The 26,666-nt window shown below is 39.9% G+C and overlaps 1 protein-coding gene across 1 annotated transcript in view; it reads right to left on the bottom strand.

The window, feature by feature from the left end:
• Positions 1–26,666, bottom strand: part of mccc1 (methylcrotonyl-CoA carboxylase subunit) — a 55,220-nt gene that overhangs the window by 18,257 nt on the left and 10,297 nt on the right. The window contains exons 3-14 of the mRNA XM_067416372.1: positions 23,673–23,806; positions 21,983–22,078; positions 21,763–21,884; positions 17,060–17,207; positions 14,848–14,969; positions 14,651–14,762; positions 13,919–14,000; positions 8,732–8,859; positions 7,776–7,959; positions 4,388–4,497; positions 699–915; positions 478–564 (exon numbers count right to left, since the gene is read on the bottom strand). Coding sequence (XP_067272473.1) covers positions 478–564; positions 699–915; positions 4,388–4,497; positions 7,776–7,959; positions 8,732–8,859; positions 13,919–14,000; positions 14,651–14,762; positions 14,848–14,969; positions 17,060–17,207; positions 21,763–21,884; positions 21,983–22,078; positions 23,673–23,806 — 1,542 coding nt within the window. The remainder of the gene's footprint in view (positions 1–477; positions 565–698; positions 916–4,387; positions 4,498–7,775; positions 7,960–8,731; positions 8,860–13,918; positions 14,001–14,650; positions 14,763–14,847; positions 14,970–17,059; positions 17,208–21,762; positions 21,885–21,982; positions 22,079–23,672; positions 23,807–26,666) is intronic.

Genomic DNA, 26,666 nt, shown 5'->3' with positions numbered 1-26,666 from the left:
GATGTGTCAGGTCGAACTCTTCTCCTGAAGCGATCATTCAGAGTTAAACCTTCAGTGTGTGTGTGTGTGTGTGTGTGTGTGTGGTGTGTGTGAGAGAGATGGGTAGGTTTAGGGGTAGGAGCAGTGTGTGTGTGTGTGTGTGTGTGTGTGTGTGTGTGTGTGTGTGTGTGTGTGTGTGTGTGTGTGTGTGTGTGAGAGAGATGGGTAGGTTTAGGGGTAGGAGCAGTGTGTGTGTGTGTGTGTGCGCCCTTGTCTATATTACATTGTGGGGATGTCCCCATAAGGATAGTAAAACCTGAGATTACCTACATTGTGGGTACCAGCCGGCGGTCCCCACTTTTCAAAATGCTTATAAATCATACAAGATGAGTTTTTTTTGAGAAAGTAAAAATGTAGTATGTTCCAGTGATGGGCAGGTTTCGGGGCTGTGTGTGTGTGTGTGTGTGTGTGTGTGTGTATTAGAGCATAAACACTCACTGTTGTCCCCTAGTTGCAGTGTCAGGTTCCTGCAGTGCAGGACATTGAGTCGTCTCCCGTTACTGGAGGCAAACGGTGAGTACACGTCTGCAAGAGGAAGCTCAGATTAACATCCCAGACGAGCTTCACACCGACTGTCCCAACAACACCATCGCACACCATCTCACACCAGCAGCTCAGTTTGGACACACTCGATACCGCAAACAAATGTGCACTCTCACCACTGGACTGATCCCTGTATTGCTGTGTGTGCAGTTTTTCGCGGAGCAGCAGAGCCAGAGCGGCCTGACACCGCACCGCACCGGACGGGCTCTGGGCCGCCGGGAACAGCTGATGGTGGTGCTGGGGGATGAAACTGGTGTGCACGTTCCCGGCCTCGAACTCCGGATGCCCCGAAAGACTCAGCAAGAAATCGATGTTGGTGTTGAGACCCACAATCTGTCAAATATACATTTGTTGAACAAACCCTTACAGAAAAACCCACACGTGGAACACATGGGGGAACAGTGTTGGGGATAACATTACAAGTAACTCGAGTTACGTAATCAGATTACTTTTCCAAGTAACTAGTAAAGTAACGCATTACTTTTAAAATTAACCTGTTCACACAACACCTCTGCACTTACTAAATGTGAAACAGTAACGCATGTTTCACATTTAGTAAGTGCAGAGGCGTTGTGTGAACAGGTTATTGTAGTTCTAGACTAAATGTGAGCATTTCCTCATCTCACGTGCACAATAAAGATTAAGTATTCCTCAAAATGAATTAAATCAGTCAAATAAAAAAATCTAAATACTATGCAAGCCTCCAATAGTTAAATAAAACAAGTTTTTTATGCATTTAATCTACCTTTATCGACCAGACTTTTGATGATTCAGTTAAACCAAAAGCAAAAATGACTTTAGATTTTTAGTTTTTATTGGAGAAGTAAGAGTTAAACTTTTTTAAACTTCCATTATCCAGAAGGGCAGCCCAGCTGAAAGGTTTGAGCGGCGCCCTCTACTGTACATGAGTGAATTTGCATTTTTACCTCAGCCTCAGGTTTATTTCAAATTTGGTGTGAAAAGTTCTTTACATTTGCACAAAGATATACCTTATAATAGGGAAGGAATTCCAACTCAGTTGTTCAGGTGAAGTAAATTGTGCAGTGCTGTTATTTTTGAATGTATTGGTAGTTGTACACCGTTGAGCCAAAACATTATGACCACCTCCCTAATATGCTGTTGGTGCTCAGCGTGCGCCGGCATAGACTCTCCAAGAGGTGTCCTGCGGTCTCTGGCACCAAGATGTCAGCAGCACAGAGACAGAGCGACAAACATCATAATCTGAAAGCCACGCACACCAGGGGGAAACAAACCAACCGTCTCCATTGACTTTCTATTGCGGGAAGCGGCCTCCTTGTTATTTATGACTTGTTACAAAAAACAGAACAATTTCTAAAAGCTGATATGTGACAAGCAGTGTTGGGTGTAACTAGTTACTAAGAAATTAGTTACTGTAATTTCATTACTTTTCCCTTGAAAAAGTAAAGTAAGGGATTACGTAAAAGTAATTTAATTACAGTTACTTCACAAGCAATTTAACTAAATGCTGTGTATAGACTGTGCAACAATTATATACAATACAATAGTGGAATTAACATAAAAAATTTAAGTCTCACTTTAAAATGCATGTTTTTATGTATCCTTCTCACATGTAATACGTTGGTAAATTCATAAGAATAATTGCAGTTTTTAGATGTAGTTTTATTTGAATGAATTAAGAGCCATTTCATGGCATTCCTTGAATCACTTAACTAGTCGAGGTTGATACAGGATTTGGGAAGTAATTACTAGTAAGTAACTAAATACTTTTCTAATCACACTATTGAAGATTTAATTAGTAACTAATAATTATTACTTTTTTAGAGTAACTTACCCAGCACTGGTGACAAGATGTACAGAGCACAAGCTAAAAAACCCAAACCCAAAAACCCAGAAGTGTTTATAAGCTGCTGACCCAAAAAACGAGCGTTTAAAGACATAAAAGTGCATACATGCAATAGAGACAGAGTGTGACATACTATATTACACTGAGAACTACGCCCACTGGAGGAGAAAGTCATCAGCAACAGGAAATATAATATATGAAACTGACACATGGATATTTGACTAAATGTTTACTGCACACGTAGACACACTGAGGCATACTGAGGGTCAGGATCCCAAAACTGACCCATTCCTCCTGCTGAAGCTTCATGTTTCATTGTCTGTATCACTTAAACACTCGTTTTTTGGGTCAAGAGTTATGTGTTTCTTAGCTTGTTTCCTGCACACCTTGTCACATATTTGCTTTTAGATATTGTTCTGTTTTTTGTAATAAGTCCAAAATGAAAAGGAGGCAGCCTCACGCAATGCAAAGTCAATCGTTGGATTTTTAGGGCCAAGCAAAATCTTGCTTATTACTTAAAAGCACTAAATGGTTTAGCTCCCCAGTACTTAAGCGAGCTCTTAACACATTATACTCCATCACGTCTATTGCGGTCTCAAAACTCTGGCCAGTTGATAATACCTAGAATATCTAAATCAACTGCAGGCGGTCGATCCTTTTCCTATTTAGCTCCTAAACTCTGGAACAGTCTTCCTAGCATTGTTCGGGAAGCAGACACACTCTGTCAGTTTAAATCTAGACTAAAAACACATCTCTTTACTATGGCATACACATAGAACATTTTTAACTTTCATTATTCAAATCAATTGACTGATTGTTAGGCTGCATTAACTAGGTCAGCCGGAACCGGGAACACTTCCCATAACACCTGATGTACTCGTTACATCATAAGAAGAACGACATCTACACTAATGTTAGTCTCTCTGTTTATCCCGAGGTTTACTGCAGTCGGCCGTGTCCGGATCAGATGGTGGACCTGTGTCTGGACATGACCAACTCATCCCTAAAGTGTCTGCAGAGAGCGTGTCAATTAAACTCAATCCAGTGGCACTGATCCTAATCAAACCCGTCTCCGGCGTGATAACTCAACTCAACCAGATGGAACAGGACAAATATTCTGAATATTCAGATCTAATATGACTTCTGACCTGTAACGTTGACCTAAATCATAATCATACACTGTTTGTTCATCGGCCAGAGAAGAACTGAGTCTGGTTTCTCCCAAGGTTTTTTCTCCATCATGCTCTGGTGGAGTTTGGGTTCCTTGCCGCTGTTGCCTTTGGCTTTTAGGTTGCTCAGTTGGGTCACAAATATTCAACTATATTACTGATCTGCCAACATTGTCGCTCTATGATAAATTAAAATAAGCTGATAACATCACTGTTTTCTCAAGAACGACTGTACAGCCAAATCTAATTTTGTTGCAATATTATCCTTTTTAACACTGTGAAGCTGCTTTGAAACAATCATCATTGTAAAAGCGGGATATAAATAAACTTGACTTGACTTGTCATTTCAGAGATACTCTGACCCAGTCACCTTGCCATAATAATGTAGCCCTTGTGAAGTCGCCCAGATCTTTATTCCTGTCCATTTCTCCTGCATTCAACACATTGATTACGTGAACTGCTTTTTGTTTGCTTGCCATCTAATCTATCCAGACCTTAATATGTGGCCTTTTTTGGAGATGATGAACACTATTTACTTCACCTGTGACAGGTGAGTATGTTATAGCTAATATACAGCTGGATGACGCGATTGACCAATCAGAATCAAGCGTAAGAGCCGTGTAATAACAGAATAAACTCTGTCAGGGTGATCAGGACAGGTCTTGTAACACCCCGAAGGTGTTTATTTTTCAATAACAACTGACTGGAAGGGAACAGGGTTAACAAAAAAAAGTTTAACTCAATTTTTGTAACTTGAAAAAAAATGGATACTAAAAGATATCAGTGCTTGTGAATGAGAATGTGTGCTTACATTGTATTGTCGCAGGCAGTATCTGAGTCTCTTCAGAGCAGCGGAGCGGTCTTCTCCCCAAACCACCAGTTTAGCGATCATGGGGTCATAATGGGCAGACACTTCATCACCTTAGACATTAAGAACAGACATACAGCATTTACCAACCAATAACATTTAAAGCATTGATCATTGACAAACATTAACTAAAAATACTTGTATTGAAGAATAAATATGAGAACTCATTATTTACTTGTATTACTTAAAGGAACTGTATGTAAGAAATGTATTTCAATTAATCATAAAATGGCCCTGATATGTCACTAGACATTTAGAAATCATGTTAATTTCAAATACTTAAAGGGGGGGTGAAATGCTGTTTCATGCATACTGATCTTTTTACACTGTTAAAGACATATTAAATCATCCCATCATCCCATACTAAACATAGACAAAGTTTCAAAAGTTAAGGTGGACGTTTGATGGGAGTATTTCTTTGTCAAAAATACTACTTCCGGTTAGTCATAAGTTTCGGCAAGTTTTTTGCGATCATGCGTCCCCTTTGACGTTAATGGGGGCGGAATTTCCTTGTATGGGCCTTACGGACAATTCTACCGGAAGAGCATGAGAGAGAGAGAGAGAGAGAGCGAAAGCAACAGGCTACGCCCATCAAAGCGCTGGCTTGTAGGATGCTGGACAGGTGATGTGCACAATTAACAATGACATCAAAAAGTGCGTTTTTGGTTGCCAGACCAAGACAGTCCTGCACAGATTCCCCAAAACCCCGCGTTAAGGCAACAGTGGATGGAATTTGCTTTTCCGGATCAGCAACTGAGTTGCGCGAATGTTTATATCTGTTCGCTGCATTTCGGTGCCGACTGTTTCATAAACAAGGCCCAGCTCGACGCCGGATTTTCCCAATCGCCTAATGCTGAAGGATGGAGCAGTCCCAACGATAAAGGTCCCAACGTTAGAACCGCGGGCGGTGAGTTAGACTGCTTCAAATGTCTGTGTTTTTGCCTATGCTCATCAAGTAGCCCAAACATGATCACGTATAGTTAATTGATCAATGGAGCATGCGATGTGTAGTGCGTGTACATTTGTTTAGCTGGCCACTATATGTGTAACTTTATGTTTGTGTATTGTAAAAGCACTCCAAACAACAATACACAAAGAGTGGGGAAATATGTTGAACTAAATAAGCGCGCTTCTTCATTTAAATGCGCTACTATTCCGTGTCTTTCTATGTAAACACTAACTTAGCCTGCCGTGCAAAACCAGTCCGCTTAATAACGTTACAATTGTCTACACAAACCACGCGTAAACACACACACACACACACGTGCACAACTGCACTTCCCACATGTACACCTTCAAAGACAAAAATACGACGATATAATTCAAGTATAAATATGTAAATAACACAAGCCGCTAAGCATATTATATAGTTAGTGTATAACTTGTACCACATAGAGACGTCCTGCTCTAGTCGTTTTTGCTGCTGCTCCTGTTCAACTGCAGCCTCTGGGTCTGATTCCGGATCATAGATGTATGGCTGTATCTGATTAAAAGCCATATTTTTATTTTGAATACAGTTTTTTTCCCGCTGTTAGGGATGACACAGCTTTACGACGCACTCGACTCAACACAATAGCAGCAGCGTGCACACGTCATTATTTAGCTCCGCTCACACGACACGCCCCCACCCGCTCGGCTTTTTTCGGAAAGACTCGGAACAGCGCATCTTTCTTATATAATTATTAAAAAAATAAAGACTTTTCGGAGATATGCAGGATGCAATGCTACTCTATAGGTACTCAAGATTGACATGACACTGACTGAAACTGAGTGTTTCACCCCCCCTTTAAGGTACGTTCACACTAAACGCGAATAGTGTCTGGGGCGAATGATTTCCATGTTAAGTCAATGGAAAGTTCGCGCGAATTTGAAGCGAATTGAGCGTCTTGCGCGTTACGCGCGAGTGGTGCTTTTTGTGCATTCATGCGTTTGAAGCGAACTTTGGCGTCAATTCGCGCCGTGTCAACCAATGAGGAGCCTGCTTGCTGCTGTCACGTGGTAAAGTGACGTGATAAACCCTGCATATAATTTAAAAAATACTGATATTTTGTCACTAAATGTAGTTTTAATGCTTTTCAGTTGATAATGTAGTTGTTTAAAGCTAAAATAGGTGGTTTACCTATAAAGACAGTGCCTATTTAAAAAGAACACTCTTGCATTTTTGTAGTTGTGAGCTCCAGGCGATCTACGGGCGCTCGGCGCTCGTTAACCCCAGCGAGAGCAGCCTTTCCTCGGCCAGTCCTTCTGGCGTTTGCCGCCGGCTCGGATGTCTCTGTAGAGGTTAAACATGACACATACTTCGTCTTGTGTACATCTAAAGGGCGATCTTTGGTCCAGTTAATCTATTGTTGCCTACCAAATCATTTTGACTGAGGGCAAAGTGAAGTTTCATAACTTTATATTTTATTTAAATATAAATGCAGTGAAGGTAATCCAGGTAGTGCGTTGGCTGAACCACATGTGTGGCTGTTAATGCTTAATATATTTCACCTGGAGCACCTTTAACACGCGTCTATTTCGCTTCAAATGCTCGATTTCTACGCGTGTCCAATGGATTCAAAACGTTGAATGGATTCAAAACGTTCATGCGTCAAACTAGACGCGGTAGACACGATTTTGACTCTCAATTCCCATTTGGTGTGAACGTAGCGTTATATCACTGACAACAGTAGTCCGGCAGCCAATCTGGCAACCTCGAGTCAGGGGGAGGGGGAGAGGGGATAGAGATTGCAGTACCAGTTTTGGCCACAATCTTACATACACTTCCTTTAAGTATTATCAAGAGCAACACATAATTGTTCAGAGCAAAATTCTGGATTATATACCATAATCATTATCAGAGCAAACATGCCGCTGTATGAGTTTGTCTCATATTATCAGTATATCATGATATAGTCAAGCAATATCACATAAGTAACGAGTACAAAAAGAGTGTTTTTTCCCCCGAATTGCATAAGTACAAATGTGATATAGATTTTATGCAACCGTTAAACAAGGAAGTTAATATTGTGTAATATTTTAGACAAAATATTGTCTTGTTTGCTTTTGCTCAATTTTGCCAAAATAAATATTGCCTATAAAGCCAGAGCAGAACAATCAATCGAAATGAATTAATATATATTTAAAATAAAGGACCTTGAAATCGACGACCAAAAATATTATTTGCATTATGACAACACACACATACTGTACACCTCCCAAAATGTCATTACCATAATACAAAAACAACAGCAAAACAAATCTAATATTTGAATATAGGAAAGAAATATTATGTAAACTAAAAAAAACATTTTTTTTGGTAATGTGTAACATGAGGTTAAATGTAAAGCACCTTCTCGAACCCCCGTCTCTATCCGTGTGGACTGATCGCCCTGCGGGGTGGACAGGTGTAGCAGTGGCCCCGCTCCGGGCAAGAAGTCATTATTGGGGTCTTCAGCGTATATTCTGGCTTCAAAAGAATGACCCTTTAACACGATCTGCTCCTGCGTGAGGGGCAACTTCTCCCCCGCTGCTACCTGATGGACAAAAACACGGCATGACAAGAGTCTGACAAATCTGAATTAAAGGCTTAGTTCACCCAAAAATGAAATGTCTGTCATTAACTTCTCTCCCTAATGGCGTTCCACACCCGTAAGACCTCCGTTCATCTTCACACACAGTTTAAGATATTTTATATTTAGTCCGAGAGCGTATGCAAGTGTATGCACACTATACTGTCCATGTCCAGAAAGGGAATAAAAACATCATCACAGTAGTCCATATGAGACATCAGTGGGTTAATTAGAGTCTCTTGAAGCATCGGAAATACATTTGGGTCCAAAAATAACAAAAACTACGACTTTATTCAGCATTGTCTTCACTTCCGTGTTCCTCAAATAAAGATTCGAACGGTTATGAATCAGCGTATTGACACGCGATCCGAATCATTGATCAATACGCCGATTCATATCGTTCAATTCGAATCTTTATTTGAGTAACACTTGCATACGCTCTCTGACTAAATATAAAATATCTTAATCTGTGTGTGAAGATGAACGGAGGTCTTACGGGTGTGGAACGACATTAGGGGGAGGAGCTAATGACCTTTCATTTTTGGGTGAACTAACCCTTTAAGTTAAAAGTTATTCGCAGCCACAAACGTGTAAAAATATCAGGTGTCCTTGCGACCCCTTGTGGGCAAATCTGCAAATGTCTGCTGCTTTGTATTACTTGTGAAATATGTCAATATCCTAAGTAGCTTCAGGAGGTCAGTACTAAATGAGTGAAGTCCACATGCTGGCGTCTTACACGCAGTTGCCACTCCACCAGGTCTGTTCCTGTGATCATCTCTGAGACGGGATGCTCCACCTGCAGACGCGTGTTCATCTCCATGAAGTAGAAGTTGTGCTGCGCGTCCATGATGAACTCCACAGTTCCTGTTCAGTCAGAAATTTTAATCGGTCAACAGTGAATCATCCGTTGTTTGATGTTATATTAAATATTTAAAAAGGCAATATAAAAGCTGCATTTATTTGACAATATACACTACCGCCTGGGGTTGGCAAGATTTTGTAAAAATATTTTTTAGCACCAAGACTGCATTTATTTGACCAAATTACAGTACAAATAGTCATATTGTGAAATATTATAGCTGTTTTCTATGTGAATATATAGTAAAGTGTAATTTATTCCTGTGATCAAAGATGGATTTACCATCATCACTCCAGTCTTCAGCGTCACATGATCCTTCACTAATCATTCTCAAGAAACATTTATGATTATTATCGATGTTGAAAACAGTTGTTTATGGACACCGTGACATTTTCTTCAGGATTTTTTAATGAATATAATGTTCAATAAAGAAGAATTTATTTAAAAATAGACTATTTTGTGAGATTATGAATGTACAGTCTTGTTCAAAATAATAGCAGTACAATGTGACTAACCAGAATTATCAAGGTTTTTCGTATATTTTTTTATTGGTACGTGGCAAACAAGTTACCAGTAGGTTCAGTAGATTGTCAGAAAACAAACAAGACCCAGCATTCATGATATGCACGCTCTTAAGGCTGTGCAATTGGGCAATTAGTTGAATTAGTTGAAAGGGGTGTGTTCAAAAAAATAGCAGTGTGGCATTCAATCACTGAGGTCATCAATTTTGTGAAGAAACAGGTGTGAATCAGGTGGCCCCTATTTAAGGATGAAGCCAACACTTGTTGAACATGCATTTGAAAGCTGAGGAAAATGGGTCGTTCAAGACATTGTTCAGAAGAACAGCGTACTTTGATTAAAAAGTTGATTAGAGAGGGGAAAACCTATAAAGAGGTGCAAAAAATGATAGGCTGTTCAGTTAAAATGATCTCCAATGCCTTAAAATGGAGAGCAAAACCAGAGAGACGTGGAAGAAAACGGAAGACAACCATCAAAATGGATTGAAGAATAACCAGAATGGCAAAGGCTCAGCCAATGATCACCTCCAGGATGATCAAAGACAGTCTGGAGTTACCTGTAAGTACTGTGACAGTTAGAAGACGTCTGTGTGAAGCTAATCTATTTTCAAGAATCCCCCGCAAAGTCCCTCTGTTAAAAAAAAGGCATGTGCAGAAGAGGTTACAATTTGCCAAAGAACACATCAACTGGCCTAAAGAGAAATGGAGGAACATTTTGTGGACTGATGAGAGTAAAATTGTTCTTTTTGGGTCCAAGGGCCACAGGCAGTTTGTGAGACGACCCCCAAACTCTGAATTCAAGCCACAGTACACAGTGAAGACAGTGAAGCATGGAGGTGCAAGCATCATGATATGGGCATGTTTCTCCTACTATGGTGTTGGGCCTATTTATCGCATACCAGGGATCATGGATCAGTTTGCATATGTTAAAATACTTGAAGAGGTCATGTTGCCCTATGCTGAAGAGGACATGCCCTTGAAACGGTTGTTTCAACAAGACAATGACCCAAAACAAACTAGTAAACGGGCAAAGTCTTGGTTCCAAACCAACAAAATTAATGTTATGGAGTGGCCAGCCCAATCTCCAGACCTTAATCCAATTGAGAACTTGTGGGGTGATATCAAAAATGCTGTTTCTGAAGCAAAACCAAGAAATGTGAATGAATTGTGGAATGTTGTTAAAGAATCATGGAGTGGAATAACAGCTGAGAGGTGCCACAAGTTGGTTGACTCCATGCCACACAGATGTCAAGCAGTTTTAAAAAACTGTGGTCATACAACTAAATATTAGTTTAGTGATTCACAGGATTGCTAAATCCCAGAAAGAAAAAAAATTTTTGTACAAAATAGTTTTGAGTTTGTACAGTCAAAGGTAGACACTGCTATTTTTTTGAACACACCCCTTTCAACTAATTGCCCAATTGCACAGCCTTAAGAGCGTGCATATCATGAATGCTGGGTCTTGTTTGTTTTCTGAGAATCTACTGAACCTACTGGTAACTTGTTTGCCACGTAGCAATAAAAAATATACTAAAAACCTTGATTATTCTGGTTAGTCACATTGTACTGCTATTATTTTGAACAAGACTGTATTTACAGTCACTTTTGATTGATTACGTGGTTACTTCACCCAGAAATGTCATTAATTCTTCACCCTCATGTCATTGGACTTGTAAACTTGTAAGACGTTTGTTCATCTTCAGAACACAAATGAAGATCTTTTTAACCAAATATGAGAAATTTCTTTCTGTTGCTGCACCCTAATAATAGACTAAACGCAAGTCGATGAGAAGAGGCTTAGAAAAGAGGACCAAGACTTTGTTAGTCAGTTTTAAAAAAACTCACGTGTTGAAGTCACGCAGTCTGTGAGGAACAGATGGTTAACGGCGGGTCCTTGTGGTAATTACAGCATGTGCAGGAAATCTCAACGCTCGTCTATCATCCATCGACCTCAAATATGGCTGATCATTTGAAACATGCAAGTAGCAACTTTACAGCGCTCGCTCTGACGTTAGCCTAGATAAATGTGCGCTGTTATTAGGTGCATATCCAAGTGTTTGTGCAGAGCGGAAGATGAAGTACGACATAGTGGTGCCGGCACGATCGCTTACAGTTTTTCAACTTAAACCAACTTTTAGTAATACAGATTAGAAGAGTAAAACATCATTCAAAACTGTACTTTTATATGTACACAATAACAAACAAAAAATTTAGCTTTTGTAAAAAAGAAAACAAACAGGCTTTATACCTTCTGAGTTAGAACTGGAGCGTGTCACAAAAATGAACTGAAATGTCTACTTTTAAATGAACCAATTCAAATAAAATAAACAATACTCCCTGCTTATGTAATCCGTATATGAAAGGTGCATTTCTCTCCATAGGCGTGTTCACTGCGGTGACGAAAGTCAGCATCGCCAACTTCATCTTTGCAGCCGAAAAGAACTCAGTTTATTAAGGACTCAGTTTATTAATAAACATTTAAAATGTCTCCTTGCTATTTTTTTCCTGAAGCATTCATAATCATAATAAGCTTTGTGTGTTTATATGTCAATCATAAAATGTTCCACCACCCAGTATTTAAGTAATTCAATTAATATAAACGTGCGATTAGTTGACTAATGACTTAAATCATCTTTAAAAATCTTTAATCAGAGACAGCCCTATTTTTGTCCCTACTCAACTTCCAATTCAAGCCCCAGAAAGGTAGTAAAGACATCCTTAAAGTAATCATGTGACTCCAGCGGTTTATCCTCAATTCTATGAAGCGAGAGCACCACGACATATGCGTGTTGCGTTGAGACGAGAATGTTATGTAAACGCATTTTGGAGATTAATATTGTGCCAATAAAGTGGTAAATTATGTTGTTTTTTGGACAAACAAAGCACCTGTGTAGCTTCATAAAACTGAGGTTAAACCATTGGAGTCACATGATTAGTTTAATGAGGTCTTTGACGTCAATGTGATAGTTGAGTAGCTGTCAATGAGGATCAGAGAGCTCTCAGATTTCATCAAAGATATCTTCATTGGTAGCCTGGATGCCAGCCGAACTCAGCCCCGCCCAAAAGATCTGAGCTCGGGCGGTTCGGTCTGGACTCGATCCATAGAGGGGTAATTATGCCGGAACAGAAACTGACCAATGAAATCGTCAGGGCGGGCTTTAGACGATGACGGACAGATGATCGACAGTAACGTAATCATCACGTCATCAAAGGGGCTTGGGTTATATTTGTTCTAATCCTAAACGGAGAGCTTGTTTGTATATGCATCACCTTCACTATTTCTCTCAGAAATGAGGATCATGTTGGTAAGTAACGTTACTGTATCCTTTAATTCTTTTATTTTTTACAACACTGGCTAAGATCGTTTATTCTAGCGCACGTGCAGACAGGGTTGCCAAGTTTTTACAACAAAACCCGCCCTAAACAAAAACTAGCCCTAAACAAAAGCTTCTCGGGGGGTTCTCCGGGAAAAAATGTGGGGGTAAAATGTGTGTTATTTTATATCAGTTGCCTGCTAAAATTGGCATTCCTTGGTCCGTACATCACATAATTGAGGTCATTCAACCCACAGACATGGAAAACAACCCACGGAAAAACCACAGAGTTGGTAACACAGTGCAGTTGAGCTCTGTTGACATTTGTCAACTAACGTTATGCGTCGCTTCGTTGGTCAGATGGGTTGTAGGTTAGCCTGAAAAGCCAGACCCACATCAAGATGTTTGGTCTGGAAACTCACCATTGACAGCTCAATCCGAGGGGCGGATAAACGGTTGTCTTTCAAACTCCCTCTGCACGCGATAGGACAGCGCTACACCAACCAGAGAAACAGAGCTTGTTGATAGATTAAACATTCGCCGTATCCGGTCGGCTAAACTCAGAACACATCTTCCCTTTTTAAGAATGACTTCAGTGCCGTTCTTTGTTCTTTTCTCAGAGAAAAGCTTAACTCCAAGTCTTCCGGAGGCGCGGGCAGAGCTGATTCGAAAGACCGCCGCCGTTCGCCAGTTTCTGTGTTTACTAGAAGCAGCAAACGCAACTCGGCCGTCATCATTATGGCCCCGCCCACCGACTCTATACACGATGTGATTGGTCCGGCAAGAGTTTGGCGAATACAGCTCAGAGGGGTATTGAGAGTTGCTAGACGACACTTGTGGGTAGATTAGATTTGCTCACACTAGGGTGCGTCTAGATTTCTAGGCTAGTTGTAGGTCTGTCCAATTATTTAATGTCTTTCCTAGTTGGGTTGAAACACGCCCCATAATCACAGCCCAATGGAGCATCAGACTCATATTCTGGCCATGTCAGGCTACTTCATTTGTGTTCTGAAGATTAACAAAGGTCTTTTGGGCTTGGAACGACATGAGGGAGAGTAAATGATGGGTGAACGATCCCTTTAATGTGTCCCTTGTTGAATAAAAGTATGAATTTCTTTCTTTTATTTTAATTACAGCCCTCAAACCTTTGAATGGTTGTGTACATACTGTGGTCACACTAATTCTGTCATCAGCTGAAACACATCACAGAGGTCACATGACATTATCATCACCTGCTCCAACATAGTCGACTGCTTTAGCTGCCCGCACTGCGGCCTCTCCGAGTTTACGCCTGACCTCAGGACTGATGCCTGGCTGTGGTCACACACACACACACAAACACACACACGTTTGTTTATTTGAAATGTGGGGACATTCCATAGGCATAATAGCTTTTATACCATACAAACCGTATTTTCTATCCCCTTACACTGCCCCAGCCCCTAAACCTACCAATCTCTTACACACACACACACACACACACACACACACACACACACACACACACACACACACACACACACACACACACACACACACACACACACACACACACACACACACACACACACACACACACACACACACACACACACAGCCCCTGCCCCTAAACCTAGCCATCACATTCTGCATTTTTACTTTCTAAAAAAAAGACTCCTCCTGTATGATTTATAAGCATTTTGAAAAGTGGGGACATGGGTAATGTCCTCATATTTCACCCTCTCCTTGTAATACCTGTGTCATTATACACATTTGTGTCCTCATATGTCACAAAAACATGCCCACACCCACACACCCACACACACACACACACACACACACAGGTCAGTTTCATTAACACAAGCACATATCGTAACCATACAGGGGCTATCTTCACTGCAAAAGATGCTGAATGAATGAATGAATGAATGAATGAATGAATGAATGAATGAATGAATGAATGAATGAATGAATGTGACTCTTACCCCAGGAGCCTCCTCTATGATCTTCTGGTGGCGTCTCTGTACGCTACAGTCTCTCTCAAACAGATAGACTGCGTCCCCGTACTGGTCTCCGAACACCTGCACCTCCACGTGTCTAATGCAACAGCACACACACACACATCAAATGATGCACATCAAACTGTGTGTGCGACACACTAAGCACAATAAACAAACCAGACCTGGGGTTTTCCACGAACTTCTCGATCAGCATGACGTCGTCGTTGAAGGACTTGCGAGCTTCTCTCCGGGCGGACTCCAGCTGCTCCAGGAAATCTGCTTCTGTGCGCGCGATTCGCATTCCCTGTGCAAGTCGAACGCAAATAAAGCAGAGTGGTTTCTAACAGGCACAATTCATAGTTTTCACGCATCGTCACATGCTTAAAGGGTTAGTTCACCCAAAAATGAAATGTCTGTCATTAACTCCTCCCCCTAATGTCTTCCCACACCCGCAAGACCTCCGTTCAGCTTCACACACAGTTTAAGATATTTTATATTTAGTCCGAGAGCGTATGCAAGTGTATGCACACTATACTGTCCATGTCCAGAAAGGGAATAAAAACATCATCACAGTAGTCCATATGAGACGTCAGTGGGTTAATTAGAGTCTCTTGAAGCATCGGAAATAGTGAATTGATTCATGATCCGAATCATGAATCAATACGCTGATTCATAACCATTTGAATCTTTATTTGAGGTTTGAAAACAAACCCGAAAGAGAAGACAATGCTGAATAAAGTCGTAGTTTTTTTTATTTTTGGACCCAAATGTATTTCCGATGCTTAAAGAGACTCTAATTAACCCACTGATGTCTCATATGGACTACTGTGATGATGTTTTTATTCCCTTTCTGGACATGGACAGTATAGTGTGCATACACTTGCATACGCTCTCAGACTAAATATAAAATATCTTAAACTGTGTGTGAAGATGAACGGAGGTCTTACAGGTGTGGAACGCCATTAGGGAGAGGAGTTAATGACAGACATTTCATTTTTGGGTGAACTAAGCCTTTAAAGGAAGGCCCACCTGGAGAGCAAAACAAGGCTCTACTCCATTGCCCGCCAGTCATTTTTCCAGGTTTGTAGTCAGTATTAATGCAGTAAGACAGTGATATTAAAAGACCAAATTCAATATTCACCATATTGATGTTGCACACTTTATACAGGCAATCAGATTAACACAGAATATTAGTCCAACACGAGGTTTCTCGTTAGGCGCTTCCCCATCGAAACCCATTATAAAGAAAACACGTTGCGCATATTCTTGGCTCATCTACACACCTGTATATAGTATGCATTATTAAAGGTCCCGTTCTTCGCGATTCCATCTTTCAAACTTTAGTTAGTGTGTAATGTTGCTGTTAGAGAATAAATAATACCTGTAAAATTATAAAGCTCAAAGTTCAATGCCTAGTGAGATATTTAATTTAACAGAAGTTCCCTTTCAAAGCCTACAGCGAACGGCCGGTTTGGACTACACAGCTGCACTTCCTGCTGTAATGACGTCTCTAGAACCGTTTGTTGACTAACCCTCCGCCCACAAGAACACGCAAAATAGGGGGCGTGGTCTCGTTGCTGTCCCATGTGGAGAAGAGCGCGCATTCAGCGCTTGCATCGCCTCGTTATGGTAAGAGGCGGGACCTTTCCGGGCAAAGTGCGCTAAGCTGCTGTCCAATCAGAGTGCGGGAAGCGCTGGCCCAATCAGAACTCGTTACGTGTTTCTGAAGGAGGGACTTCATAGCACAAGGAAATCATCAGGCCGTTTTTAGGACAGAGGAAACAGCGCTGTATAGATAAGTCAATTGTGTGAAAAATACAGTTTTTTTTTTTACACGCGAAACATGAACTCATGTTATATTGTACACTGTAAACACAATCAAAGCTTCGAAAACACGCGAAGAACGGGACCTTTAAAAAGATGTAAACTGAATTTGATCTTTTAATATCACTGTTACAGGCACTTTAAGGGTGGGTTGCACTAATGCAGATTATTTAGCCTGTCGTCGGTACACCCTCCGTCTGCTGCTTGATCCGCTCTATAACGGTTTTACTGCGTAATTAATCTGTTTAAAATGAAGTGGTGCAACAACTCGATTTAAAATAAAACCCATATCAACAAATCCTAGATAAGTGTTCAACTTTAATTAATTCAATCCTTATTGGTGCAGCTCACCCTAGTGTTTTTCACGTTAAGCGTTGTAAAACCGTTCCACAGTTTGTAGTGTTTGAAATACTGCAGCAGGAGCTGTATTTGGATCATAAGTGCCCAAAATGTGCATCTTGTTCCAATATTTTTGATTTTAGATGGAAATTTGACAGGCTTGTGCTGCAGTTATATGGAGTTATATGGCGATGATGAATATCACAGGATCACAGAGACGACACGACGCACCTTCCCGCCGCCGCCGCGAACGGCTTTGATCATCACGGGGTAGCCAGTCTTTGCTGCCTCACTCTGAAGTCTCTCATCTGATTGGTCCTCTCCATGATAACCCTCAATGATGGGCACGCCAGCAGCTGACATGATGTGTTTAGATGTGCTAAAACGAAAGAAATATGTATTTTCACAACATAAAGAGAGCAGGAAGACACAGTTTAATGTTGATAAAAGTACTAGAGAATTGACCTTGTGAAATATAAGTGTTCGAAATTATATATATATATATTTCGAACACTTATATTTCACAAGGTCATATATATATATATATGATTAATTAAATATATTTATACCATGGTCTGTTTGAATACTCGATTCTGATTGGCTGGAAGGTTTGCAGTAAAACCGTTTAATGCACAGGTATCAGTTTGATTACAGTTCAAAATTAATCCGCCACTTTAAACACTGGTAACCATAGTAACACAGTTACGCTTGCAAACAGAGCTAACGACAGATATGTATACATATCTATGGAGCTAACGAACTGTAGCTTAAGAAAACAACCTTCATTTTAACCCGTCTGTTAAAAAATTACACTGTAAACATCAGTTACAGCTTTAACTTGTTTTTAACTTGCCAAATAACCAAGGTATAAGACACTTAATTATAATTACTAATTAAATTAAAATGTATTATAGTTTAATTTAATATTGAATGAACTTGACCCCCTTAAGTGCACATTTATAAGTAATTTGATAATTACTTGCATAAAAAATATATATGAAAAATATGATGAAAAATCATTCAGTCTCTAGTAGAAATGACTTAAAGGTCCACTGAAATCAAAATTTAAGTTGTTTAGCTTTTAGTATGACTGTGTTAGCCTTTAAGTTATGAATAAGCTGGTATGTTCCAAAACTATGACAAAATTTGCATTTAGGAGATATAAGCATTCAAAATTTACAGTCAAATTTTGGTGACATCATCGCAGACTTCACCTTCTCGTCAAATCTTCTGTCCAATCAAAATGCTCTCTAGAATCTAAAGCCCGCCCCCTCCGCTGCTGAAGCTGCGGCTGAAATCGGTCAGTTGTTGACACACATTTACTCATTTCTACATGGTGAAAGGCACATAGCACACTATATATGCGATAGGAAACGATTCAGTGTAAATATCGTTTGAGGCGAATTAAGTTTCATGCACCGCAGCAGCGCACACACACACACACGGCTCTGGTCTAAATTTAGACTACAGACACGAGAGCGCAGCACGGATTATATGCACGAGTAGACGCAGACAACAAACATATCGACCCATTTGAATTCTGCACAGAATGCTGCATTTCAAAGCGATATGGAGGAGATTATGATGATAAACAGTGTTAGAGGAAACTGGCTTAACCAAACAGAGAAAGGTCCGCTCTTGCGCTCTAGTCAAACTGTATATTAACGAAACGCTATTGGCTGTTTCAAAAAAAGGGGAGGAGCTGCTAACAGCTGGAGCCGTTTCAGGGGAAATCACGTCAACACATTGAATAATGAGGCGCGTTTCAAAGGCACTTCAGTGGGCCTTTAATTGTCTATGACTCTTAATCATTAAGTGGCACAATGACCAAATTGATGTGGTGTTGTCAGGTGACAGAGTGAGGTGACAATAACACATGCAAAGTTTAGCATTCAAAATTGAACAAACAGTCTGGGAGTAGTTAGAAAAAGTAGATTTTAATGAAAATCAAAATGGCGGACGGAAATTTGTCTGACTATAAGTGACTTTTGTATCTATGCTCTCGGCATGAACCAAGGAGTTTATTAATTCCAGTTTTATTACAATAGGCACATTTAGGGCGTTTTCACACCTGAAAGTCCGCACCGAGGTCCGAACCAAAGTTTGTGTTTGGACATTTGGTTCTATTTGGTTTGCTTTCACACTGCAGTTATGTCAGCGCACCAAATAACTTTACATGACGCACTGGCGTCCTGTCGTCATCATCTATGTGGGCTGCATCTTAACATTGATTGGTTTGTTAGCGGACGTGCGTCTGACGTCAGTGTGTTGTCAATTCAGCGGCTAACTTTGACAAAAATGAATGAACAGACGCATCGTTGCCAATAATGTTAATATTATGGCATTACTATCTGCAGCACCAACTATACTCGAGGCAAATTCACCAAATGAACGTCCTCGTTGTGCAAACATTTTATCGGCGCCGACAGGAAAGGAGGAGCTCCTAGAAGATAGGCTTTTTAACCAAACAATGTATTTTATTTTATAGCCTAGTTATGTTTAAATATTATAATGTTATTTTTAAATTTCATCTAGGCTATATTGATTATGAAACGTGCACAGATGTGCAAAGACATTGAGTCAGAAATAATTTTGACCACTTCATTAGATTTGTTTTGTATAAAGCTTTATTTTGTATCTTAATTTTAATAAATGTTTCATCATTTGCCTGAATTTAATAAATAAGCTTAAATAAATAATATAGCAGACATCCCGTGACGGAGTGATCATTTGTGCTGCACATGAACTGGAGCGGTCTCATAACTAAACTGAAACTCATAGTCAAGCAGAGCACGCTGTTCACGCGAGCTGACATGAGTACACAAGCGGTTCTGGTTAAAATGCTGCGCGATCACTGCTGCTTACATGTGCTGTGAGTTTAATCTGTGTTTTTTCACTAATCCTACACCAGAACTTCCTGTAAATGGTCTGAAAGTCCAAACTATACAGAAAATGCTTTCACACAAGAAACGAACCGAACCTTTGTTCAGTTTGGTCCGGACCGAGACTACCTCTTGACGTCGGACCAAATTTCGTCTGTTTGGTCCGGACCATGGTCCGAGGGAGGTTTCACACCTGTAATTTTGGTTCGTACCAAACTGAAAAGTCCGAAAATCCGGACCAAACAAGGTAGGTGTGAAAGCACCCTTAATCAAAGTCACTCGCGGCCCGTGGGATGATATTCTGTGGCCCCCTATTGACATCAAAGCACCTTTTGGCTGAGTCGTGGTGTGTGCTGCGCTTGCTGCCTCACTTTGTGTGTGTGTGTGTGTGTGTGTGTGTGTGTGTGTGTGTATGTGTGTGTGTGTGTGTCCTCCCTCATGAGCCCTCCCTCATGTAGTATAACTGGTTGAGGCCACATGATTGACAGGAACAGAATTTGAGGCTGATCAGACAGTCGAAACGAATGTGGTCTAACAGCGCTCGGGTGGCCAATCAAACTTGGCGGGTTCGTGTGTGTCTTCACACACACACGCGAGCGCGTCAATCTATTGATTAATGCCGTTGCGGAGAGACTATTCTTTCCGGTGAAATCAAAATACTAAATGCACACACACACACACACACACACACACACAAAATGCAACATGTCCATGCTCTTAATATACAATTGATGAACATCTTTGATTTTAATGAAGAAGAAAGACTATATGAGAGTGGATTAGAACTCAAACCTTTGAGACGGTTATTCTATCCCCAGACCACAGGGAACTCAAAAATGAGCAGCGGATCTACGTATTTAATCACTTAATGCGAAGAATCTCGGGACTAATAATATATTTGATGCAAATTAAAGCCGCACTTGGCCACTTTTGCTCTCGGGGTCCCCTTACAGTTTGGAAAAAATAATGTCCTCAACTACTGTCGTAAGCTCAGTCATCCTACAGCAGGGGGATGCCATCGCGCGTGCATTTGTTGACATGACAGCCCTGATAGCCCTGAACTAGTGATGAGCGGGTCGTCTCATAACCCGCGGACCCCGTATGTCTATTTAATGGTCGCGGGTGCGGGGCGGGTTGTAAAAATATATACAGTGGTGCGGTGCAGGCCAAATAACTTCATAAAAGCGGCCCGCGGGTTGGTGCAGCACTAACAGTTCCCCTGAACACTGCAGGAGGAGTTCACATGCAGGTGTTCTTCTGGCGGCGCGTGTGCAATGTCTTCATCCCAGGTACAGTCAGTGGCATGTTTCTGCATGTCATATGAATATCATTTCATGGGTTTTATTTTTTTTTAAACGCCAAATAATCACGATGCTCACGTTTACAAGCCAGCGTCATTATAGTAGTCTATTGGTTACCGTTTTACAGAATCTATATGATACTTCAGTTCAATGTTTGAGTGGTAGCTCACCGTAACAAGCAGGACAGCATCGGTCGGGCACGCCTCCTTCAGCTCACGCCGACGAGCAAATGCTGGTCACATGTTGATCCTCGTCCTGCCTTTAATCCCATCACTTTCTCGTTTCCTCTTATTGCTTTCCTCCAACAAAACCTTTTCTTTCTTATTTGTCTGTGCTGCTTCGGACATGACTATATTATCCGACGAACAAAGTTGGGCTCGCACGTCTGAATTTAAGGAAGTGTGGGTGTTGGTGGAAGTGACGTATATGCCGTAAAGCAGTCGAATTTTGTCGTTCTTTTTGTTCTCGGGTTACTACCCGAAACCCGAAGTTTAAAAGTACGATTAAAAACGATACAGACCCCGTCAGGCTATGGCAGACGTGTCATTCAACCTATTGTAAGTCGATGTATTGTCACAAGAGTCTTAAAAAATATATTATGAAGGTTGAAAAGTTACCTAGTGCTGATTTAATGCAAATATTTTTTGCAAATAGTCCCAAAAAGATTAGAGTTGCTTAAGCTTTTTTAGGGTGTTATTATGCAGCTCAGATAACATGTTTTTGCAAATGATATTTATCAAAATGTTTGCACCTTTTGATTCCCATGTCCCGAATGGCTGATGAAGGCGGGCCGATGAAGATGATGCCTTCTTGTTTGCACAGTTCAGCAAACTCTGTATTTTCCGACAGGAAACCATATCCAGGATGGACCGCCTTACCAAAACAACAACAATAATAAGAGACAGAAGGTCAAAAAAAAAAAAAAACCTCTCCCCCTTGTTCAAAAAAGCCATCTGTTGCCGTTAGCACACCTGAGCGGAGGATTTCTTGGCCACCTCCAGGATCTTGTCCATGCACAGGTAACTCTGCTGAGACGCCGCGGGTCCGATATGATACGCCTCATCCGCCTAGAGACAGAGGGAACGAGACCGCTGACAAACGTTTCCAAACATTACGTCTCTTCTGAGTACCAAGGCTGCATTTATTTCATCAAATGCAGTAAAAAGTGTTTTTAAAAAAAAAAGAAAAAAAGATTTTTTGGCACCACTTTTAATTAAATTTTAATTAAAAAAATCTGCACTGTTTATTCTTTTGATCTTTCTTTGCAAAATAATAACAAAAAACGAACCTTTATCATTAAAGTAGAATTGAAAGTGGGGGAAATAATATTATGAAATAAATGCTCTTCTTCAAAGCATGTTGGCCACAATGATTGGCCAGTAAAAAACCTCTGAAGCATGTTCCCTTTTATACTTTACACCAGGATTACTTTGAGCACGAAATTTTCCAGCCATGGACAATATGAGGAAACACAAAGGCCAAATTTCCTCAATAATCATCATCACAGTGAGTAAAACCACAGAATATAGTTCTGATGTGCAGCAAAAGATTGTTGAGCTTCACCAAATAGAAAGTGAGTGTAAGAAGCATTGAAAATCCCCATTTCCACCATCAGGGCAATAATTGCGAAGCTCAACTCAACTAAAGATGTTAGGAATCTGTCTGGACGAGGACGTGCGTGTATATCGTCCTAATGCACGAGAGGAGGAACGTTTGAGTGGACAAAGACTCTCCAAGACCACAGATGGAGAATTGCAGAGATTAGTGAGTCTTGGGCTCAGAAAGAAATAAAAATAAAAAACAATCCCTACATCAGCACATGATGTATTTTCCCCTCACACTTTTAATTCTTCTACTTCAATGAAAGGTTTAGAATTTTGTGAATTTTTTGAAGGTAAGATCAAAAGGATAAACAATGCAGATGTACTTTCACAGCCGACATTGATCATATTTACCAGGGGTGCCAATATAAGTGGAGGAGGGCACTGTATATTATGAGACAATTAGTCAAAACACTGCAAAAAATGCTTTTCTTACTTAGTATATTTGTCTTGTTTCTAGTCCAAACATCTACAAATTCTTAAAACAAGAAGTATTTACTAGACAAGCAAAAGTAATTGTCTTGTTTTAAGCAAGTAAGTGCAGTGTAATTTCTCTCCCCTCATGTCAAAAGTACTCGCATTCATTCCTCAGGTAGAAGTATAGATATAGGGTTTAGATACTCTGATTTATTGGCTAATAAAGAAAGCAAAACACAAAATAAAGTAAGGAAAACATTGTTTTTTGTTTTGTTTTTAAAGGCTATCTAAAGGCTTTCTATCATCTATCAAGGCTGGATGTACCTTAAATTGTGACATAGGCAAAATAAATTGTTGGTCCTCCACCCAAAGGACCCCAGCCCTACTACTTTTGCATCATAAAACAATTTTGAGAGGCAAGTACATTAAAGCACTTGCACGGAGTCAGACCCACAGCATGCGCGAGTGCTCTTCACAAAGCCTTTGAAATGAAAAGCAGCCTTCTGTCAGTGAGTTTTGTACTTTTAATATTTAAGTCCACTGCCTTCAAAAAAGTAATAAAAGACGACTTCATAGAGCATTTGAAAGGAAAACACAGACGGGCAGGAGTGCAAGTTGGTAGAGTCAGCAGTGTTTCCCTCACCATGGCCACATGCATGGCATGTCTGTCTGCATCGCTGTACACGGCCACAGAGCGGACACCCATCTTCCTCGCCGTCCGCATCACCCGGCACGCAATCTCGCCTCTGTTAGCAATGACAACCTTCTCAATCCTGCCTGTGAGAGAGAAACAAAGCCTATAAGCACTTTTGTAAATAGTAATAACAAATACAGCTGCGAGCAGCAGTTATCGAGGCTCTGAAATCTCAATCTGAGGTGTGGCACGAGTAAAATATGCATGAAAGAATATGCTAAAACACAGAGAAAGGCTCAAACGATAATATGACACACACACACACACACACACACACACACACACACACACACACACACACACAGTTTAAGATACAGATATTTGAAAAATATGGTTGGTAGCAAAGTGTTTACTCTGTATAACACCATTCCACATTACTTACAATATGGCACAATTGTCAAAGCAAATGCTTCAAGAGAAATTAAGTGATGAGTAATTAAGTCATTTTATAATGACTAAAGAGTTATAGAAACAAATTAGTGAGTAGTATGAAATAATGACTATTATAACCAGCAGATGGCAGCAGAGGACCACTCTTTGGCTTTCTTTCACACTTTTTATTGTACATATCGATATTTGAAAAAAATAATAGGTAATAAAATGCTTATTCCGGGTTTCCCCTTTAAACCCGTCATTTTCAGGTTACACTGAAATCATGTGATATTGCAAAACACAACTCAAATGAAGTGGTAAACCTTGACAAAATGTGATTTATAATGTTATTATAATGGTTTTTATAAAGTTTAGGTATGATTTCAAATAAAAAAAAAACCTTGAAAATAACTATTTTAGTGAGCAGAATAATCAATGAGTGGTCCTCTGCTGCCATCTGACGGTTATAATTTAAGTGAACGTTTTAGGACTACACCAATTTTCACCCTTTAAACTGTAATAGAGGCACATGTTGCCTGATCTGCATTCAATTTTGCATGCTTGTTTAGAGTCATATGTCAAATGTGCTTCCATACACCCTACATCACCCCATTATAGCCATTCAAATTACAAAGTTCAACATTTTTTATAATTATTGACATATAGTCCATATAATTGTACTGCACTGGTTTTATGAGGTTGAGCAAAAAAACTAGGACTAGTTTGCAAAATTAGTAGGGATGCACGATATTGGATTTTTGCCGATATCCGATATGCCAATATTTTTCAGCTCATTTTGGCCGATGCCGATATATGTTTATTTTTTCCCTTTGTTTGGAAACAACACCATTTTGAGCAAAAACAATTTTTTTTCATTCTGGTTTCAGATTTCTGAGGTCTCCTTAATAAAAGGATTCTTGTTGAAGATAAATAAATTTTAATAAAGTTCTTTTTATGATAAGAGTATATTAAAAGCTCTGAAAATAACAATAATAAAGTCAGTCATTTTTCACCCCAGATGCAGCTGTAACCTTAATATTGTATTTTTGGATTTAACGTTTGTGCACATGAAGTGGGGGTGGCATGACATCCATTGATGCTGTCTTTTAATTCTACAATTATTGTAGAGCTCCTTGGATTATTTTTCATCATCCATTTCGTAAAATGTTATTACAGATTAATACACTGTATATAAAAGTATTTAATTTACAAGTGTCATGCTTGTGATTTATGACATCATTACTGATTTGTTTATTCTGAACAAGAAGAACTTCAATTTATTTGTGTATTCTACTTTTCATTGTATTAGTGTAACAACAGCGCCCCCACTACATGTATAAATATATAGCGGTCTAGCAGGAGGGCACTAGGACCTGGAGGAGCTTCTGCTGCTGTGGAGGCTGCCGCACGCGCTAGAGAGTGGGGAGACGCGATTGGGCTTGTTTTGGGTTCGTTTTGTTGTGAAAACGTGGCAAATCTGCTGCTGACGGTCACGTCCTTCTGTACGTGCATTCAGAAATTCAAGGCAGCATTTAAAAACAGTCAATATAAATCACTGTACATGCAATGTATTTGCTTGTTTTCACTTGAAGAATGACCGCAGTGCTGACATGGTCTCATCTGTAGCCAGGGCTCTCAAGTTTTGAACTGAGTTCAGAGTGAGATTTCGGCCGTGGGTTCGGCTGGGTACGGGGGTCTGATATGAAAAATGACAAATTCGTACAAATAAAATAAATATGTATTTAATTAGTGTGTGTGTGTGTGTGTGTGTGTGTGTGTGTGTGTGTGTGAGTGAGAGAGAGAGAGAGAGAGAGAGAGAGAGAGAGAGAGAGAGAGAGAGAGAGAGAGAGAGAGAGAATTGAATTTTGAATCTCTTTAATTTTCTACACAAAGATTTTTACAAAATACTTTTGTTTTGTTTTTTTGTTTAAAAACAAGTTTTTTTTTTTTTTGTTTTTTTTTTTTACACCATTACCAAAAAAGTTGAGTGATATTTAGATCAAAACATCTCCAAAGCATAACATATTGTCAACAACAGAACACAACACATCTCTGTAACACCAGATGAAAATGAATTCCTCAACATTATTTGTGGACATAAAAAAATTAAAATCAACCTTCAATCTGGCTTTCAACATTCTGATAAACAACATGCTTGCATCGCAATCAAGAGACCCATCTACCTTATTTCTCCTACTAATATATATGGCCATTTTTGCTTGGCCCACAACAAAATTAAAAAGCTGGCATCTCTGTCGGTATTTCTGACTGTATCTATACCCAAAAATAAACATCTCTTTAGAAAAAACAACATCAAACATTAAAAACATTTGTTCTAACAGTGCAAAAAAATGACACAGTCTACTACATTCTGAGAAACAATGAAACACTGTTTCCCTTTTCTCACAGAAAGGACAATTTTCATTTACATTAGAATTAATAACGGAAATAAAAGCATTAACAGCCACGATTCCATGTAACACTCTCCATTGTAAGTCCCAAAACTTTTTTAGTCAATGGTAATTTATACAGAGCTCTCCACACAGGCTTGACTTCCTTATCAAGCCCAAA

The sequence above is a fragment of the Pseudorasbora parva genome, chromosome 14, assembly GCF_024679245.1.
Source record: "Pseudorasbora parva isolate DD20220531a chromosome 14, ASM2467924v1, whole genome shotgun sequence".
Taxonomy (NCBI): Eukaryota; Metazoa; Chordata; class Actinopteri; order Cypriniformes; family Gobionidae; genus Pseudorasbora; species Pseudorasbora parva.
Note: the sequence above shows the minus strand (reverse complement) of the source record. Positions and strands in the feature narration are given on the sequence as shown.